The sequence below is a fragment of the Lynx canadensis genome, chromosome C2 (assembly GCF_007474595.2).
Source record: "Lynx canadensis isolate LIC74 chromosome C2, mLynCan4.pri.v2, whole genome shotgun sequence".
Taxonomy (NCBI): domain Eukaryota; kingdom Metazoa; phylum Chordata; class Mammalia; order Carnivora; family Felidae; genus Lynx; species Lynx canadensis.
Window position 1 is genome coordinate 147,296,039 of NC_044311.2, and position 19,447 is coordinate 147,315,485.

General features: G+C 42.8%; 1 protein-coding gene across 7 annotated transcripts in view; it reads right to left on the bottom strand.

Moving 5' to 3' along the window:
• Nucleotides 1–5,981: 5,981 nt before the first annotated feature.
• TMEM50B (transmembrane protein 50B) overlaps nucleotides 5,982–19,447 on the bottom strand; it is a 35,346-nt gene continuing 21,880 nt past the window's right edge. For 4 of the 7 annotated variants that reach the window (XM_030329222.1, XM_030329224.1, XM_030329225.1 and 1 more), the window contains 4 exons: nucleotides 18,613–18,725; nucleotides 17,262–17,329; nucleotides 16,327–16,419; nucleotides 5,982–6,683 (listed from right to left, as the gene is read on the bottom strand). In XM_030329222.1, coding sequence (XP_030185082.1) covers nucleotides 6,544–6,683; nucleotides 16,327–16,419; nucleotides 17,262–17,329; nucleotides 18,613–18,725 — 414 coding nt within the window. In that variant the 3' untranslated portion in view covers nucleotides 5,982–6,543. Of the gene's footprint in view, nucleotides 7,452–12,529; nucleotides 12,588–13,152; nucleotides 13,534–16,326; nucleotides 16,420–17,261; nucleotides 17,330–18,612; nucleotides 18,726–19,447 lie in introns of those variants that run through there. The other 3 variants (XM_030329227.2, XM_030329226.1, XM_030329228.1) reach the window with 3 other exon arrangements.

A 19,447-nucleotide genomic window follows, 5' to 3' on the forward strand; every position in this document is an offset into this window, starting at 1 on the left:
GGTGGGGCAGGAGTTGGAGGCAGGGGAGGGCAGAGACTTTCTCTGTATCTGCAGGACACGGGCGGATGCACTGGACAAATGGCTACTGCCTTGTCACCCAGAAGCCGCCAGGGCAGAGCACAGCTCAGTTCTAGCTGGTTCTTGGCACATCTGCCTTTATGGCCTTTATTTCACTTGCAATCACTTGTTTCCACTGATAGTGGGGTTTTTTTTTTAATGTTTATTTATTTATTTTGACAGAGAGGGACCATCAACAGGGGAGGGGCACAGAGAGAAGGAGAGACGGAGAATCCCAAGCAGGCTCCGTGCCGTCAGCACATGGAGTCCAACGCAGGGCTCGGTCGCACGAACCGCGAGATCATGACCTGAGCCGAAATCAAGAGTGGGACGCCTAAGTGACCGAGCCACCCAGGCGCCCTGCTAGTTTTGCCCTAAACTTTCAGCGACTGGAAAACAACTACCTATCTCTTCAAGGTACCCCAGGGTCCTCCCCAAATCAATTTGCTGTATGCCACGAAGCCCGTATTTCAGATGAGAACGTCTAAAACTGTCTACGCTGTCTGGTGGGGGTGAGAATCCGCCCAGGCATTTCCCCAGGATGCAGTCAGACCCTGCTTTTCAGTGCTGCTCACAGACCTTAGGAAGCCAGTGCTGTCTGATGGGAACGCAGTGAAAGTGACTCCTTCTTCCTCGCCGCCAGCTGTGGTGACGGAAGACAGCTGGCTGGCCCCGGAGGGCATGACCTGGGCCCTTGCAGCAGCTTGTGGCTAGGGAGGGGGCTCCCCTCAGTGCTGGCTGCTCGATAACTTGCCTGTAAGTCTGAAGTGAGTTCAATAAATTAATCTCTAAATTCACAACGCTCGGAATGGAGGTAAATACACGTCATATCATCCGGAACCCCTTCTTGGCGCCCTTCCCAAATCCAGGACTGGTGCTCTCTGCGTGACCCGTGAGGGTCTGGAAGGCTTGCCCTGTCCTGCCACACCTACTTGTCGAAATTTAAAATATCTGGAAGAGGCATGGGTTATCATCTGAAAGCCCTGTGTAAAATGACATAAGCCGTGTTAAAACTGCGATTAAAAAATAAGCACGGGCAGGCTCGAAACAAAACAAAAACCAGCGGACTCCAGACTGTTTTTCTCTCAGCTGGCACGCCACCCAGTGCCAAGAGGCTAAAAAGCCACCGAACGAGTAAGGAAACAACCTTCAGGCAAAGCCATCTGGGAGAGAGAAGGGCGTGCACTATTAAACCCCAGCTCCAAACCCAGAGATCTCTAGTAACAAAGCCACTGGAAATACTCTCCCTCCTATCTCCGTCCTCACCATTGTTATTCTCCATGTCAGGCTGACCACAGGCTCTTCCCAAGGCCACCACATCCACACCTGAGCTTCCCTCTCCTTTCGTTGATTTCCGGCGTTCGGTCTCTTCTTCTAAAGCCACCATTGCAGCAGTTTCCCCAAGTTTTATTTCTCAAAGTCTTCTAGGAGGCAAATTTGCAAGTCTCAAGTATGGAAAACACCATAGAATTGAGACCTCCCTCCTAAAAACCTACAATGCACATTTTATAAGAAGCTCTTGGGGCACCTGGGTGGCTCAGTCGGCTAAGTGTCCGATTTCAGCTCAGGTCATGATCTCGAGGTCCGTGGGTTCGAGCCCCGTGTCGGGCTCTGTGCTGACAGCTCAGAGCCTGGAGCCTGCTTGTCGTTCTGTGTCTCCCTCCTCTCTGCCCTTCCCCTGCTCGTGCTCTGTCTCTCTGTCTCTCAAAAATAAATGTTATAAGCAGCTCTTAAGAAAAGACTTTACAGAGGGGCGCCGCCTGGCTGGCTCAGCCGGAACAGCATGCAACTCTTGATCTCAGGGTTGTGAGTTTGGGTCCCACAATGGGCGTAGAGATTACTTAAATAAATAAAACTTAAAAAAAAAAAAACACAAAACTGTATTGAGCTTGGGTGGCTTGGTCGGGTAAATGTCCGACTCCTGGTTTCAACTCAGGTCACGATCTCATGGTTCATGAGCTCAGGCCCAGCATCAGGCTCTGTGCTGACAGTGCAGAGCTCTCTCTCGCTCTCTCTGGCCCCCTTCCGCTCACATGCACATGCCCTCTCTCAAAATAAACATTAAAAATTGTTTTTAAAAAGCTTTACAGAAAATAAAATGTTTTAACCTAGTTCAGCCCAAGGATTCCTGAGCTTCTTTGACCAGTGTTGTTGGGGATGCTGGCTGAGGGAAGAGCAGGGCCTCGAACTCAGGAGGAAAGGGCTTGAGCGGTGACCCCAATCCGAAGGCAAGTTACTTAACACCTCCAGATAAACGTTCCTACCTCCAAACGGAGAATGAAGGACAACATGAGGCACATAGAACGTTTGCAGGGGCAGGTGAGTCACTGAAAAGATGTGAGAGCATCTCTGCCCTGGAGAGCAGGCCCTGGGCTCTGGGAGGCTCCTCTCTCCCTCCCCTGTCCTTGGAATGTGGGTTCCACTGGTCTTTCCCTCTCAGAGCCTGCTCCAAGGACACGACCTTGAGATGGTGATGGAGTGTTAAGAACACCTATGCGGTACATGTGACTGACCCCGCTTGGGGCCTTTTTATCAACTTTTAAGATTTGGTGTTGGGGCAGGTGCAGGGATGCATTCATCTGGCTGCCGCCCAAGCAGCAAGTTCTCCTTGCTTATTAAACAGGCCACCTACCAGCCCGGCTGGCTGTCCTCTGTGATCTGTTAGGTAATCTGGTAACAGGTTTGGGTAAGGCTGGTTTCACAGTACACCCGAAACAGCATTCTCAGTGCACTTCTATCCATATGGAGCAGAAAATTGACCTTAAGAAACAGGGCCCTGGGGCGCCTGGGTGGCTCAGTTGAGCGTCCGACTTTGGCTCAGGTCATGATCTCACGGTTCACAAGCTCAAGCCCGGAGTTGGGCTCTGTGCTGTCAGCTTGGAGCCTGGAACCTGCTTCAGATTCTGTGTCTCCTTCTCTCTCTGCCGCTGCCCTGTTCATGCTCTCTCTCAAAAGTAAGTAACATTACAAATAAATTTTTAAAAAAAGAAAAAGAAACAGGGCCCTAACACGGGAAGCCGGCGGCAGAGCACGGAGTGCGGGCAGAAATGGGCCACGAGAGGGATGATGGAGGGAAAATAAACCGTGTTAAAGGAAAATGAGGGCAACAGGAGCCCTTCGGCCACAGTCGATGTCCATCTACTTGTGAGTCGGACTACTTGCTACAACACGGATTTGTCTGTCTCGCCCACTGAGAGCACTCGCAGGCCATTTGCACAGACGCTTGGAGCGGCCAGCAAGAGTCATCTGACCTGCACCATCCGGGCCGAGATGCACCGAGAACTCTGCCTCTCTTGTTGTTTCAGCTCTCCGGCTGCGCGTCAGGTCTACTTAGTGTCACGTGTCTCCCGCCCCAGGGTTTGGCTGGTGATCCCCCCGTGTAAAATGGCCCCAAACACGGTGCACAAGTGTGGTCTTGTGTTCCTGAGCGCGAGCAGGCTGGGATGGGCCTCACGGAGAGAACACCAGGGTGAGAGAAGCTTCCTTCGGGCATGAGTGATAGTGCAGTTTTGAGTTCAAGGTTAGTGAATCAATGATATTAAATGTTTTTCAAGAGACCCACATCAAGCAAAATTATGTTATTGAACAAAACGTGGCAGGGGCTAACCTAACCCTGGATTTTCTGGGGCAGGCGGGGGGTGGGCGGGCAATGATTTGCTGATTCAGTGTTGGGGAGACTTCACAGGACCCACCTACCTTGAATAATGAGAATTGTATTTGAAAACCTTGTAAGTTTAAGGTGGGGGTGGGGAGGGAAAAGAAGGGTGGGAGAAAATATTTGGGGCCTGTTCATCATGAAATTCAGGGGCAGGGACAATAAGTAAAGGCTGTCTTCAGGTATCAAAGAAAATATAAAGGAGTTCATTTTTAATAAAACTGAACTATCACAAAGACTGTTTTTAGGAAAATGGCAATGGGACGCGAAAGCCAAAATCGTCACAACTCCCCCTAGGTGAAGATCTACTCCAGGTTTAAAACTGCAGACCCTGGGGCACCTGGGAGGCTCAGTTGGTTAATCGTCTGACTTCGGCTCAGGTCACGATCTCATGGTTCGAGGGTTCGAGCCCCACATCAGGCTCTGCTGACAGCTCGGAGGCTGGACCCTCCGAGGCTGGACAGCTTCAGATTCTGTGTCTCCCTCTCTGCCCCTCCTCTGCTCTCGCGCGTTCTCTCTCTCTCTCTCTCTCCCTCTCACTCAAAAAATAAAATAAACATTAAAATAAATAAATAAAATAAAATTGCAGACCCTGATTTTCTTTGGTGATTCTGCAAAAAAGCGCTGAGCCTATCAATCACTTCAGGCCTTTCCTTTGTTTTCAACCAAAGAAAAGAGAAAAACAATCACCAAAGTAGCTCAAGGGAGCGCCTGGCTGGCTCACTTGGTAGAGACTCTTCATCTCGGGGTTGTGAGTTTGACCCCGTGTTGGGCGTACAGATTACTAAAACTTTTTTTTTAAGTAACTCAAATAATCTCTACTTCAAGTACTTTCTACTTCAACAGTGAAGAGAGTGTGCCAAACTGCACAGCTGCTAACCTGTTTAGAGCAGAATAAAATCAGCATGTTTCTCCCTTAGGATTTAACAGGGTGTTACTTGAGATGGTCTGAAAGTAGCCCCAAACTTTAATAAGCTTTAAACGGAATCCAAATGAGAGTGTGATGACAAGAGAGAACAGGAAAAATTGGGATAACTTCGTAAGGCTGGCAGAAGACAGTATTTCATGAATTGAATCTAAAATGGAACGATGAAAAAACATGCTCCTGAGTTGGCGTTCTGATGGAAAACCCCTCCATCATGGAAAAATGTTGAGAACCTGAGTTCAATGCCTCCATGTCAAACCCCTGGGTGGGGTTCTTGCTCAAGCAGCCAATGTTACATGGCTTGATAACATCAATCTTTCAGTCTTGAAACCTGCTACTTCATTATGTTGATACATGTCGAAATGTACATAATGGAAGAATTCAGCCTCTATTTTTTCATCAGTGGCAACAACAAAAGGAATATAAGGATCTTAGAAAGAGTGTAATAAGATAGAATGTTCTGGTAACACTGGTCTATACACAAACACCAAAAAGATTCAGATTCAACAGCCATTGAACCTGTTTGATAGGTTTTTTATTTTTTATGTTTGGGAGAAAGAGAGAGAAAAGAGAGAGAGCATGGGCGTGGGAAGGGTAAAGGGAGAATCCTAAGCAGGCCCCACACTCAGCCCAACACAGGCTGGATCTCACCGAACTATGAGATCATGACCTGAGCTGAAATCAAGAGTCAGACACTTAACCCACTGAGCCACCCGGGTAGCCCCAGGGAGAGCTTTGTATTAAGAGAGTCGCATGTATTTTTAAATGACTTTGAAGGACTCTACCTTTTCTAACTCACAATATCTGTAAGAGTGGATACTAACATTATCATCCCACCCTTTTTTTTAAAGTGAGTAAACAAATAGAGGAAAATTAAATGATTTGCTCACAACTACAAACAACTTCATGGCAGAATCAAGAATAAAGAAAACAGGAGCGCCTTAGGTGGCTCAGTCAGTTGAGCGTCCAGCTTCGGCTCAGGTCATGATCTCTCGGCGTGTGGGTTTGAGCCCCACGTCGGGCTCTGTGCTGACAGCTCAGAGCCTGGAGCCTGCTTCGGATTCTGGGTCTCCCTCTCTCTCTGCTCCTCCCCTGCTCGCACTCTCTCTCTCAAAAATAAATCAACATTAAAAAAATAAAGAAAACTGCCACTGTTTTCCAGTGATTTTCCAGCACGTTGTTCGTTAGCCTTCACGCTAGCATGTTACAAACAATGAGTATCACGTATTTCTCTTTATGTTCTAAAGAGAAACGGCTTCTTTGACTGGATCCACTTGAATAACTGGAAAAGGAACAAGCCAATTTTTATGGTTCGTTTTGTCCAACTGATTTAACAAGATTGGAATGGGTGAGAAGTAGTATTTATTGCTACAAGTTACAAGAGGGTGGAAACAAATAGTCTTACAATTTGTCGGAAGCAAGACAAAGTTTACTGACATTTGGAGGAAAAGACAGCAACACGGGAGGAAATAACTAAACAAGAAGGTATCTAGACAAAGGCACAGCATTCCACAACCGCTTCATACTCTGTGCACAGGCCAGCCCTCTCAGAGAGGAGGGAGGTTAAACAAAATAAGGCTTACGTTAGGAGCTGATATTAATACCGTTACTATTATTCTGTCTTACAACAAAAGGTGCTATAAAATCCCTCTGGAGGAAGAAAAGTGCCACACAAAGCCTGTATTAACAAAGAAAAGCAAAAAAGCAATTAAGACCCAGCTATCCCTTTGACATCCCTCAGAGGAATACCCGTGGTGCAAAAGCAGCGTTTCGAACTCCGCAAAAGGAGGCTTCGACTGGAACGTGGACTTTGAGGTTAAAGATACATTTTGCAGGAAGAGTTGAGAGCTAGCGCAAAGAGACCCTTGCAGTCGGTAACTAAGTGGAGGAAAGGCCTAATTTTTCACTAGGCCGTAATCATTCTCTTTGGGAAGAAGTGCTTTATCTTGAGACGAATGATTCCGGTTTTTGTGATATGGTTCATGCTTTTAAACTGCAGTTGGGTCACGCTTGATGCTGAATTTTGTAATGTCGGATAATAACAGCCTGCCAAGAGAGAACCCCATTAGATCATTGGAGCTGTTTTTACAAGAAGCATGTCGCTGGGCTCCCTTACGGCCTTTTCCCATCGGCCGTACAACACTGAGCTCGTCTGATCATGTATTATCCTTTCTCAGATAAAGTCATGTTACAGGCATTGTTTTTTGAAAGAGGATTTCAAACTAGTCCTTCAGGCATTTAAAAAATCTTCATATAAAAGTCCACTTCTTTAATACAGAAGAACAAACATTTTTCCTTTAAAAAAAATCTCATTTTTAAGCCAAAATAACTTACAGCTTGCTGAAATACCCTTTTGAACGGTTCAGTGCTTATTTCAGATACATGGAGCTGTGTTTTCTGCACGTCTTCAGAAAGTCAAGATACTGAAACAAAACAGTTAACTCTAAGATGACATGACGATACAATGCTGGCTCAGTGACTAGGTCAAGGTCTAAGTCTTCAGGGATTTAAAAAAAAAAAAACTGATACCATCCCAGCTATATAGTTTCATATTATGTACATATTAACAATCTATTCAGTGATTAAAAAAAAAGACAGAAATTTCATAAAACTATTTCAAAATTCAGAGCATAAAAGTGTAGAGAAACAAAACATGTAATATGTAATATACAGTCTATCCCATTTGGCAATGTGTAAATTATGTTGAGAGAGAAAAACTTATCTACAAATAGAACAGAACCAAAGGAAATCTGATCTAAGAAGGGCTCTCAGGTCCACAGCTCTTCAGTTCTTCCAAATTTGTAGATCAGAGTGCTAGAAAGATATTAAAATAAATCATGAGGAAAAAACACAGGGAATGAGCAACAGTGGATTCATTTTCTAAATATGCTTTGACAGGTACCTCACTCGTTCCTCTGTTATCAATTTCTAAAAATAAAGACTGCAGGGGTGCCTGCGTCGCTCAGTAGTTCAAGCGTCTGACTGCTGATTTCAGCTCAGGTCATGACCCCAGGGTCGTGGGATCGAGCCCCACCTTGAGTTCCAGGCTTGGCGTGGAGCCTATTTGGGATTCTCTCTCTCTCTCTCTCTCTCTCTCTCTCTCTCTCTCTCCCTCTCTCTGCCTCTCTCCCACTTGCATGTGCATGCTTGCTCTCTCTCAAAATAAATCAACTTAAAAAAAATAGAAATAAAAATAGAGACTGCAATGGTGCTGGGTCTGAATGTGTTTGTTTTGTACAGCAGTTTGTTGACCTTGATGGCGAAGCTTGATTACACTTTATTAAAGCCTGGAAAGTTACTGGATAGGAAACTTGTAAGGCAAAGAGGCATTTCTTACAGTAGCAGGCATTAGGGCCCCTTTATATTGCTAGGATTCTACCACACCTGAGCTACAGTAGATGAAGGATCCTGAAACAGGCTGCTGTAATTCTTCGTTCATTTACCATGTAATTACTGTACCCTGAGGACTGGCTACGCAGCAGGCTCTTGGCTAAGTGCCAGGAACGTAGGCGTCAAAGCAAGGCAAAGCAGTAATAGAGCTGAAGCCTGAGGGAGATAATCAAATTCCAACAGAAAAAAAAAATGCTGTAAAGGCGAGGAACCTGATACCAAGAGAGTGAATTATAGGCAGCTGACCGTTTTAGAGCGGCCGAGGTCTTCCTGAAAAAGTGGAGAGTGAACTGAGATTTAAACGAAGAGTGGGAATGGCCTGAGCGAAGCACAGGGGAAAAAGGGAGAGGAACAGACAGTGGGGACACTCTGGGACTATAAGGTGAGTTGTGGGCATGCTGGATGTATTGGATTTGAAGTGTCAGCCACCCAAGAGGGGAGGAGTAGGAATCTGAACACACGGTTCAGGCGTGGAGACGGCCATCTGTGACTCATCGGAATATACGCAATAACTGGAGTCCTGAGCATGAAGCAGCTCACCTAGAAAGACAAGAGGCGTGGAATGGAGCCTTAAGAAACCTCAAAAGTCAGTGGCCAGTGGGTGGAGGGCCAACGGCAAAAGGAGGCAGAGGAAGGGTGGCCAGCCACATAAGAGCTATACTCCGGCCCTTAGAAAGACCCAGCACATGGGAAAACTGGACAGCGACATGCAGAAGAATGAACCTGGGCCACTTTCTTATACCAGACATAAAAATAAACTCAAAATGGATGAAAAACCTAAATGTAAGACAGGAAGCCATCAAAAAAAATCCTCGAGGAGAAAGCAGGCAAAACCCTCTTTGATCTTGGCCGCAGAAACTTCTTACTCAACACGTCTCCGGAGGCAAGGGAAACAAAAGCAAACATGAACTACTGGGATCCCATCAAAATAAAAAGCTTCTGCACAACGAAGGAAACTATCAGCAAAACTAAAACGCAACCGACAGAACAGGAGAAGATATTTGCAAATGACACATCAGATAAAGCGTTAGTATCCAAAATCTATAAAGAACTTATCAAACTCAACACCCAAAAAACAAATAATCCAGTGAAGAAATGGGCAAAAGACACAAATAGACACTTCTCCAAGGAAGACATCCAGATGGCCAAGCAACACATGAAAAAACGCTCAACGTCACTCATCATCAGGGAAATACAAATCAAAACCACGATAAGATACCACTCACACCTGTCAGAATGGCTAACATGAACAACTCAGGCAACAACACATGTTGGCGAGGATGCAGAGAAAGAGGATCTCTTTTGCATTGTTGGTGGCAATGCAAGCTGGTGCAGCCACTCTGGGAAACAGTATGGAGGTTCCTCAAAAAACTAAGAATAGAACTACCCTACGACCCAGCAATTGCACTACTAGGCATTTATCCAAGGAATACAGGTGTGCTGTTTCGAAGGGACACATGCACCCCCATGTTTATAGCAGCACTATCAACAATAGCCGAAGTATGGAAAGAGCCCACATGTCCATCGAGGGATGAATGGATAAAGAAAATGTGGTATATATATATACAACGGAGTATACTCAGCAATCAAAAAGAATGAAATCTTGCCATTTGCAACTCCGTGGATGGAAATGGAGGGTATTATGCTAAGTGAAACTAGTCAGTCAGAGAAAGACAAAAATCATAGGACTTCACTCATATGACGACTTTAAGAGACAAAACAGATGAACCTAAGGGAAGGGAAACAAAAAGAATATAAAAACAGGGAGGCGGACAAAACAGAAGAGACTCATAAATATGAAGAACAAACTGAGGGTTACCAGAGGGGGTGTGGGAGGGGGGATGGGCTAAATGGGGGAGGGGCACTAAGGAATCTACTCCTGAAATCACTGTTGCACTAGATGCTAACTAATTTGGATGTAAATTAAAGAAAGAAAGAAAGAAAGAAAGAAAGAAAGAAAGAAAGAAAGAAAGAAAGAAAGAAAGAAAGACCCAGCACAGAGGAAGCACACGGCTGGCTGATTACCTTGCCAGGCTCTGAGCAGAACGCATAGTTGATGCAGTAGCCACAGCTCGCATGAGCACAGGCCTTTACACGGGCAAGGTTTCTGTTCGCCCGAAACTGCCCTTTCATGTGCCACAAAGGGCTGAATCTGAATTTAAATTTGATCTCTAAACACTGCCTTGAGATGTCTCCATGAAAACTTAATTGTATCCCCAGAAGGTTGCTGGTCACGTGCCAAGAAACACAGCACAAGAGAGCAGAAACTGTCAAAACATCTTTCAAAATCACGAAGGTCCAGGCCACAGCGCGGTAAGAGAGCAGAGGACGGTGATCTCCCTAAACGGAGGAAATGGGGCTGAGAGTTCAGGGAGGCCAAAGAGGTCAAAGAGCTGGGGTTTGTGAGGCAGAGCACAGACAGCTGAAGAGACAGGGAGCTGGGGAGAGGCACAGGAGGCCCCCCTGGAGTCTTCTGCTGAGTACTGATCAGTAGACGAACGTGAGCAAACGACCCAAGAGAAGGGAAAGAACAACCCCCAGAGCTGTCACAGGGCTGGGAAGACGTTCCAATCTCCTAAGCAGAGTGGACAGCCTCACGATACACGGAGCATGAAATGTATCGCCTTAGTGAGGGGACAAATCAATCCTAGACTGGGGCTGCTCTCGTTCTGCCCACCAAAGCTTACAAAAGCAAGACTCCAAAGGGTCAAACTGTTTCCACGTGACCTAACTGCACCCAGGATAAAGCTCAAAAATATTTAAAGGGATGCCAAAATATCCAGCCCCCCACCAGCTGTATGCGAAGAAGCAAACAGGAGGAAAGAGACCCAAAATGAAGTAGAAATAATCAATAGGAACAGACTCAGAACTGACACAAGGAGATGACCACTGAAATAAGATATAAACAGGGGCGCCTGGGGGGCTCAGCTCAGTGGGTTGAGCGTCCGACTTCGGCTCAGGTCATGATCTCACGGTTCGTGAGTTCGAGCCCCACATCGGGCTCTGTGCTGACAGCTCAGAGCCTGGAGCCTGCTTCCCATTCTGTGTCTCCCTCTGTCTCTGCCTCTCTCTCTCTGAAAAATAAACATTAAACAAATTAAAAAAAAAGAAATAGATATAAACATACTTCGTATGTTAAAGGAGGTGAAGGAGAGCATGAGCATGTGAAGAAGAAATCCGGAAAATCAACCTAATGGAGACGACAAACACATGTCTGAGACGAAAGATCCACTGGATGGATGGGAGGAGTAGACACTGCAGAAGAGATGAGTGAACTTCAAGATGTAACAACAGAAAGTAACCCAAATGAAACACAGAAAGAAAACAAAAACAAAAACAAAAATCCCTAAGCATTAGTGAGTGTGGGACGACTTGAGCAGCCCAACATACACGTGCCTGGAATCCAAGGAGAATGGGATGGGCAGAAAAAAAATCTCTGAAGAATCCATGGCTGAATGCAAATTTGATGAACATGAAACCCACAGATCCAAGAAACTCAATGAACTCCAACAGAATAAACACAAAGAAAACTACATCACAGCACAGCATAATCAGATTCCTTAAAAACAGTGACAGAAACAAAGTCCTTCAAGGCTCAGATCTTCATGATTTTGGCAGGTGGTGGGGGGGCGGGGGGATAAATTTATAAATGATGCCTAAAATACCTATCTTACCTTAAGAGACATTTGTTCTGAAATGCACAGGATCTGAGCTTCATTTTAGGGTTTGTTTTTAGAAGAGTGCCCCTAAAAAATACTTTTAATATTATTTTATTTTTATACTTCCTTTTAGTTATTTTAAAAACTTAATTAAAAGAAATCCAATCTCCTGACCAGGTTTTGTATATGACATGCATGATATGTATTAATTCTGATTTCTTGCTGTTTTTCTAAGTTTATTTCTTTTGAGAGAGTGAGCGAGCACGCAAGCACGAGTGGGGAGGGGCAGAGAGAGGGAGAGAGAGAACTCCAGTGCGGAGCCTGACACAGGGCTCGATCTCAGGAACCATGAGATCATGACCTGAGCCAAAATCAGGAGTAAGATGCTTGACTGAGCCACCTAGGTGCCCCTGTTTTTCTTTTTTTAATAACGATTCTTGATACGTTTTTTTTTAACAGGCTGTGGAAGCAGTAGTCTGGGTTCAAATCTCGGCTCTGCAATTACTAGCTGGGTGTCCAGTAAGCTCTGAGCCTTATTTCCTCATCCATAAAACAGGAACACCACCTGGTCCGTAAGTATTAAGTATTTAAGACACTTAAGTGGGAATTACAAAAGCAACATATATAAATCATCCATCTGAGCTCTCTGCTCATAGCAGGACCCCAATTAAATGGTTTTATGTAGGCCCTTAGACAACAGTGGAATTGTCACCTTTTAAAAGTTCTATACACTTTTTGAATTGATTCAAGGGATTATATGTGTTCCATTCTGTATGTTGCTCTTAAAATGATGTGACATTTCTGTCAATGTTTTAGGTGTGATCAAGAAATTAGGCAACTTACCTAAAAAATATAAGTGCATTTTGAAAAAACACAGCTAGTCCTGGATAAACATCCGTATCTGCACATTCAAAGTAAAACGGGTTAGGAGATTACAAAAGGCGAACGGCAGTAACAAAGCATCTGTGCCGTTCATAATGACGTACTCTGTATAGTATAAAATACAGCTCTCATTCATCAACTCTAAGAAACCTATAATGAAACTGAAGTAGGAGAATGCCAATCTCATTCTCCCAAAACAAAGGATTGTTCTCACTGTGGATAACGGACCGTGAACTTAATAGGTTTTCTCTTTCACCCAAAGTAACTGCCATGGTTTGAGCTTCACCACAAGTGCTGGGGAAGCAGCAGCTCGTCCCTTTACTTTCCAAGGTCAATACCGTGCTCTCCCCTAGCTGCGGGTTTGCTTCCCACGGTCAGCTGTCGTCCAGAAGCAGATGGTCCTCCCTCTGACTTATCATCAGGTCAACAGTCGCCTAACACTAGGTCACAATGTCTATGTCATTCCCCTCCGTTCATCTTGTCACATAGACATTTTATCATCTCCCATTGTCACAAGAACAAGAAGGGGGACTAGTACAGGAGGTTTTAAGAGAGAAACTACATTCACATAACCCGTTACAATATACTGTTATAACTGTTCCATTTTATTATTAGTTACTGTGGTTAATCTCCTACTGTGTCTAATTTATAAATTTTATCATAGGTACTTAAATATAGGAAAATCATAGTATATTCAGGGTTCAGTCTTATCCACAGTTTCAGGGGGTCGTGGAACCTGACCCCTGTGGATAAGGTGGGAGACTATAGAAATACCAAATGCTAGAAAGATACACATTAAATTCTTGATGATCTTGTACACTTATTTTCTTTCATGAATTCAGGAGTTTTATTGTGCAAATATGACAGATACAAAATGCTATAAAAATACACAAAAAGATATAAAAACATTATAATTCATCATTCTGTTTTTTCACCGGCTCTCCTCTGGAGGAAACAGCTACTATCTTCAAAGGAAGAGAAAAAAAATTGGAAATTACTTGAAGTTTTGCGGATTTTTAACTTTTATAAAACTGTAACTCCTGATTAAAAATATGAGAATTGATGGAAAAACCTTCAATTTTTAGCGTTCAATATCATAGCAAAAAATACAGCAGCATGGTTGAGAGCTCCAAGTCTGAGCCAGATCCCTGGATGTGAATCCTGACTCTACCAGCAACTAAATGTATGACCATGGGCAAACTAGTTACCTTTGATATGCCTTAATTTCCTCATCTGTAAAATGGGCATTTTAACAGCACCTACCCCACAGAGTGTGAGAAATGTGTGACCATGTATAGTGCTTAGAACAGTACCTGGCCCAGAAAGTGCTATATAAATGTTAGCAGCTATTATGATTAGTAATAGTTCAAGAAAAGCTGTATGGCAAAAGATCTGAAACATGGGTTAGAAATGCTCTCTGAAGTAAAAGCATATTCAGTTTATAAACAGAAAAGTACATATAATGCACACTGCCGTAGAAATAGAAAGATAAGATCCATAACTGAGAAATTTCTCAATGTGCACTAGTTATGTTTTTAAAAAAATTTTTGAATGTTTATTTATTATTGAGAGAGAAACAGAGCACGAGAGGGAGAAGGACAGAGAGAGGGAGACACAGAATCTGAAGCAGGCTCCAAACTGTCAGCACAGTGCCCGACATGGGGCTCAAACTCACGAGCCGTGAGATCATGACCTGAGCAGAGGTTGGACACCCAACCGACTGAGCCACGCCTCAATGTGTACTAGTCCTTTAAAAATTAAGATTGAATTGGGCCACCTGGGTGACGGTCAGTTAAAGCATCCGACTTTGGCTCAGGTCATGATCCCGTGGTTCGAGAGTTTGAGCCCCACGTCGGGTTCTGTGCTGACAGCTCGGAGCCTAGAGCCTGCTTCAGATTCTGTGTGTGTGTGTCTCTCTCTGCCCCTCCCCAGCTCATGATCTGTCTCTCTGTCTCAAAAATAATAAATAGACATTAAAAAAATAATAAAGTAAAAACTAAGATACAATCAACAAGGGCACAACCTTTACAAACTTAGTACTTCCTGAAACACCTTCTAGAAGTTATGATTTTTGCATATCTTCACAGTAGAAACTGTCAAGTTTCACCTGTTGCTTGAAGTAACTAAGTAGACTTTCCAAGGAAATCACTAATATCACTTAGAGTCAGGGATAAAGTGAATTTAAAACACACTTCCCTATATGATTCCATTTATATGACACAGGCAAATCTATAAATACAGAAAGTAGATGAGGGGTTGCAGGGCTGGTGGAGAAGGTAATGGGGAGTAACTGCTAATGGGTGAGGGGCTTCTTTTTGGAGTGATAAAAATGTTCTAAAATTGAATTATGTAATGATAGCACAATTCTATACTAAAAACACTGAAACATATACTTTAAATGGGTAAATTACTTGATATGCAAATTATACCTCAATAAAGCTGTTTTTAAAAAAGTGCTTTCCTCCACATGAGATTCATACTAGAACTGCGTACTCCATTAGTATTTTTAATTAACTAAAATAACACCTTTTAGATATATTTCATGAGTGGTATTATTTAAACATCAGTTAACCACTATTCTCTTGTACTGACTTATTTTGTGCCAAGGGAAAGACAAAGGTTTCCAAAGATCAAACTATGAGACTTAAGGGGTCCTATCAAAAGAGTATTAAAAGGTTGGCTGTGGGTAAGGACAAGGAGATGTGATAGTTCAGCAGAGCAATAGATTCCAGGGGGACAGGGATCAGAAGATCAGAAGATACATTGTTACGTGTTTATCTGAAACAGATTCTCGTCTTTGGAGTGAAGGGAGAGCGCCAGTGAAACAGGTTGTTCTGATGCTTCTAGAAGCCCGTGCTGAAACTGGGTCCTGCCTTTCAACTCTACCCTAAAGGAAAGCTGTGGTGCCAGGAGTAGCCAGAAAACAGAACACCTGGGTGGAGCGAGCATGAATGTTTCTTCATGAAGACCACACACAGGTTTTCAGGCTCGCCCCTAAAACGCTCCGTTGTACCTATGACTGAAACATTGCGGCTGATACTGGGGTTCACACCCCTTATCTGAAATACTTGAGACAAGGTATGTTTTGGAATTCAAATTTTTTCACATTTAAGAATGGTAACATGGGGCATAAATATCACATAGCCCCCGCTCTGTTTGGACCAGTATCCACAATCAAATAGAACCACATTCCCACAAGAAAACATCTGAATACTTATTCAATGGAATAAAACCATAAGGAGCCCCCTGTCAACTTAGGTCGGGTTTTGCTGCCAAGGTCATAAAAAGCCTTGACTTTCAGCACTCTATGGATTTTAGAATTGTGTATAAGGGACTGCGGACCTGTACAGGTTTCGCACTTTACCCAACAACTTCTGTATCTTCACACAGTCATATCTTCAAGCTAAGTGAATAGTTACACTAAATTTTACTCCAGGTAGAGTTAACAGAGTCAGCCAAACCTAAAAGACATATCTGGGGGCGCCTGGGTGGCTCAGTCGGTTGAGCGTCCGACTTCGACTCAGGTCATGATCTCACAGTTCGTGGTTTTGAGCCCCACATCAGGCTCGGGGCTGACTGCTTGCTCAGAGACTGGAGCCTGCTTTGGATTCTGTGTCTCCTTGTCTCTCTGCCCCTTCCCGACTCATGCTTTGTCTCACTCTGTCTCTCAACAATAAATAAATGTAAAAAAAAAAAATTAAAAAAATTAAAAAGACCTATCTGAATCTCTATGAAATAAAGGAGGAAGAAATACTTACTTTGGGTAACATATGCACCAAAAAGAATCCACATGGAAGCAATAAGTGACCCAAACATCAACATGAAACCAACGAACAGCCAAACACGAGCACCTGCATGAAGAACAGGCTTTATGATTTCGCTCATTTCTGCAGCTCCGTCCTAAGAACGCATAACACTGGAAATACTGTTAACCTAACGTATATTGTGCACGTCAAAGGCAGTCACATATTTGCATACACCTGCTGTAACAATTAACTGAATGACAATTTTAAAAAACAAACAAAAGGGGCGCCTGGGTAGCTCAGTCGGTTGAGCGTCCGACTTCGGCTCAGGTCACGATCTCGCGGTCCGTGAGTTCGAGCCCCGCGTCGGGCTCTGGGCTGATGGCTCAGAGCCTGGAGCCTGCTTCCCATTCTGTGTCTCCCTCTCTCTCTGCCCCTCCCCAGTTCATGCTCTGTCTCTCTCTGTCTCAAAAATAAATAAAACAAAACAAAACAAAACAAAAAAACAAACAAAAAACTGAAAGGGGTTAAGCCACACCCGGAAAGAGAAAAAAGGAACATTACCTTTCTACTGGCTAGAGAAACTAACAGCCTGGCAAACTAAACTAGGTGAACTTCTACGTAATTATATGACTAAATTGATTAACTGATTAATTAAACCCCCAAACCATCATTAACTTTCCAGGAAGAGTAACCTGGAATCCAAGAGCCATTGGATTTTAAATAATAACGTTTTATTCGTGTGAACATTTATTCAGTAAACATGACTAAAATAGTACTTCTGGCAGTAACTTTAACTTTGTTAAGGATTTAAATAACACAAGCTTTTTTTCAAAGTGCATTAAAAACCTTCTGTATAATCCTAACTAGTCCTATATAAAGAGACTGTTCTTTTCTGCTAATAAATCCCTCTTCTGCCAACATACATTAACGACTCGAAGGGCCTTTACCTGTTCTTCCTAAACAGCCGCTTTCATAGCTGTCACCTCTCACCTGAGCATTGGACACAGCATTTATCCTGGAACAACACAAAATCACCTAATAAGCTTTCATGCTGCTAGTATATTCACAGATATTTACATTCATTTAGAAGAGAAACATTTCCTACTTAAAGTCACTACCTGAATAACTGAACATATCTTTTAACTTCATGAATATCCTAGCGGAGAAAAATGTCACATGCCTCGTATTTACCTAAAGTACACCCAGAAGACAGACTTAATTTTTAGAGATTACTATCATTTGTCTCCAGAGATTACGAAAGAGGGGCCAATTTTCTGATTTCTTTGACTATTTTAATTTATACATGAATGACTCAGTGTGAGTTATAGTTTAAGGTTCTCATTATAATCAAGAGTTGAGTTTCTGTGCTAAAAGTCAAGTGATGTTCTCTGAACCATTTCTCAAACTCAGACATTTGGTCTATCTGTAATTAGTAGGCCCACTTTATTCAGCTTCTCTTAACATTTTTGTTAGAGTAAGGTGTGTTTATAGTAGAAATGTAGCCTTTTCTTAGCATCTTTACTGGATGTAAGTATTTCCATCTTCAGCAATTTAACTTTTATAACTCCTCACAGTATAAGGAAATTATATAATCTTAACATAGTTTTTAAAATTAATAAAAGACATCCATGGAAAGTTTCCAAACTCTTTCATGAAGTGAGATTTAACAGATAAACCCACAAATGATTTAATAAAAAAGAAAAGCCATAGAGCAGTCTCATTGGAGGCCAATCCTGCCCTTCCCCCAGCTACTGGCAAACACAGGTAAGCAACACATTAAAAAAAAAAAATTATACTCCATGTTAAAAGTTGCACGTGTTACAATATTGAAGAACGATCCACTATGAAAAAATCTAGAAATGTAACATTTTTTATTACATCTAAGATGCCACTCATCTTTTAAGATGCATGATTATTTTTTTTCACCACCAAGAGAAAAAAGATTATCAACTGTAATTATAAGATACCACTGACTATAAGAAGCACCCTGATATTCAGATACTCAAATATAAAAAATATTCTTGGTACTGATAAGTACTAATTGACCAGTTTAACAACATTAAAAGGAGAAAAATCACGCTATAACCTTTATGGGTGCTAAAATGATAGTGATTAAATCCAACACTCATTCTTGACAAAAAAATCTTAATACAATGGGGAAAAAATATATATCTTTATGTTAAAGATGGATTCGTCGCCATCGATTAAATTAAAAGGTTATCCCAGACAGCAGTAAAGTATAAGGAAAAAATGTTTTTAGGAAAATGATCTTGAATTGAGAATTACCTTCATACTTACATGAAGAAAGCCAATGTGGAAAACACGCCACATGTGTGAAAGGCGTGGTTCAACTGCTCTGGCTTCGGGTACACCACAGCAGCGTCAATCATTATCCACCAACCTGTAAAAAACTTGCAAAAGAGTCCAAGGCATTAGACTAACGCTAATCCTTTGGCTTGGCATGACACTTGCTCTTTAACATTCCTGTATTCCTACAGACCATACAATATTTCTAGATTGAGCTCTGGATGTTGAAGTAGAAAAAATAAGAATCACTTGTTTGCTTACTCTTGGTAGCATACGAGGTGAAGTTACCTAATCAAATCTGTGTATGATTCTGAAGTTCTCTCAGTGCAAGATAAAGCAAAAAATTGTTACATGGGACGAATTATCCGCTTCTTTCATCCCCCATAATTCTGTGCACGGAAGCTCTCTTAACTAACCTCTAGCTAACCAGATCCTGATTACCTGACATGTCTCATTCTCTCTAGAAAACATTCCTTTTTAACATGCCCACGCTCTTTTGCTTCCACAAATGAGCTGTGTGCTTACCAAGGGTCAGTTGTCATGTCTCCAGAACTAGTTAAGCCTCTATCGTTTTAACCAATCATGTAATCTCATTAAATACTGCGTAACTGACTGAACAGGAAGGAGTAGGTCAAATGTGATGTTTCTATGTAAGCAACGCTGAAAAGACGTAGAGAAGTTGCTAAAGAATTCCACAGACAAATTACTTGCAGGGAACACGACCATAAAGTGCAAGAAAAGACTTAGAAGCATCACAGTTATCTTTACTTCCTGCTCTGGGTTATTATTATTTTTTTTTCTATTGGACTTCAGGTGTAGAACCATA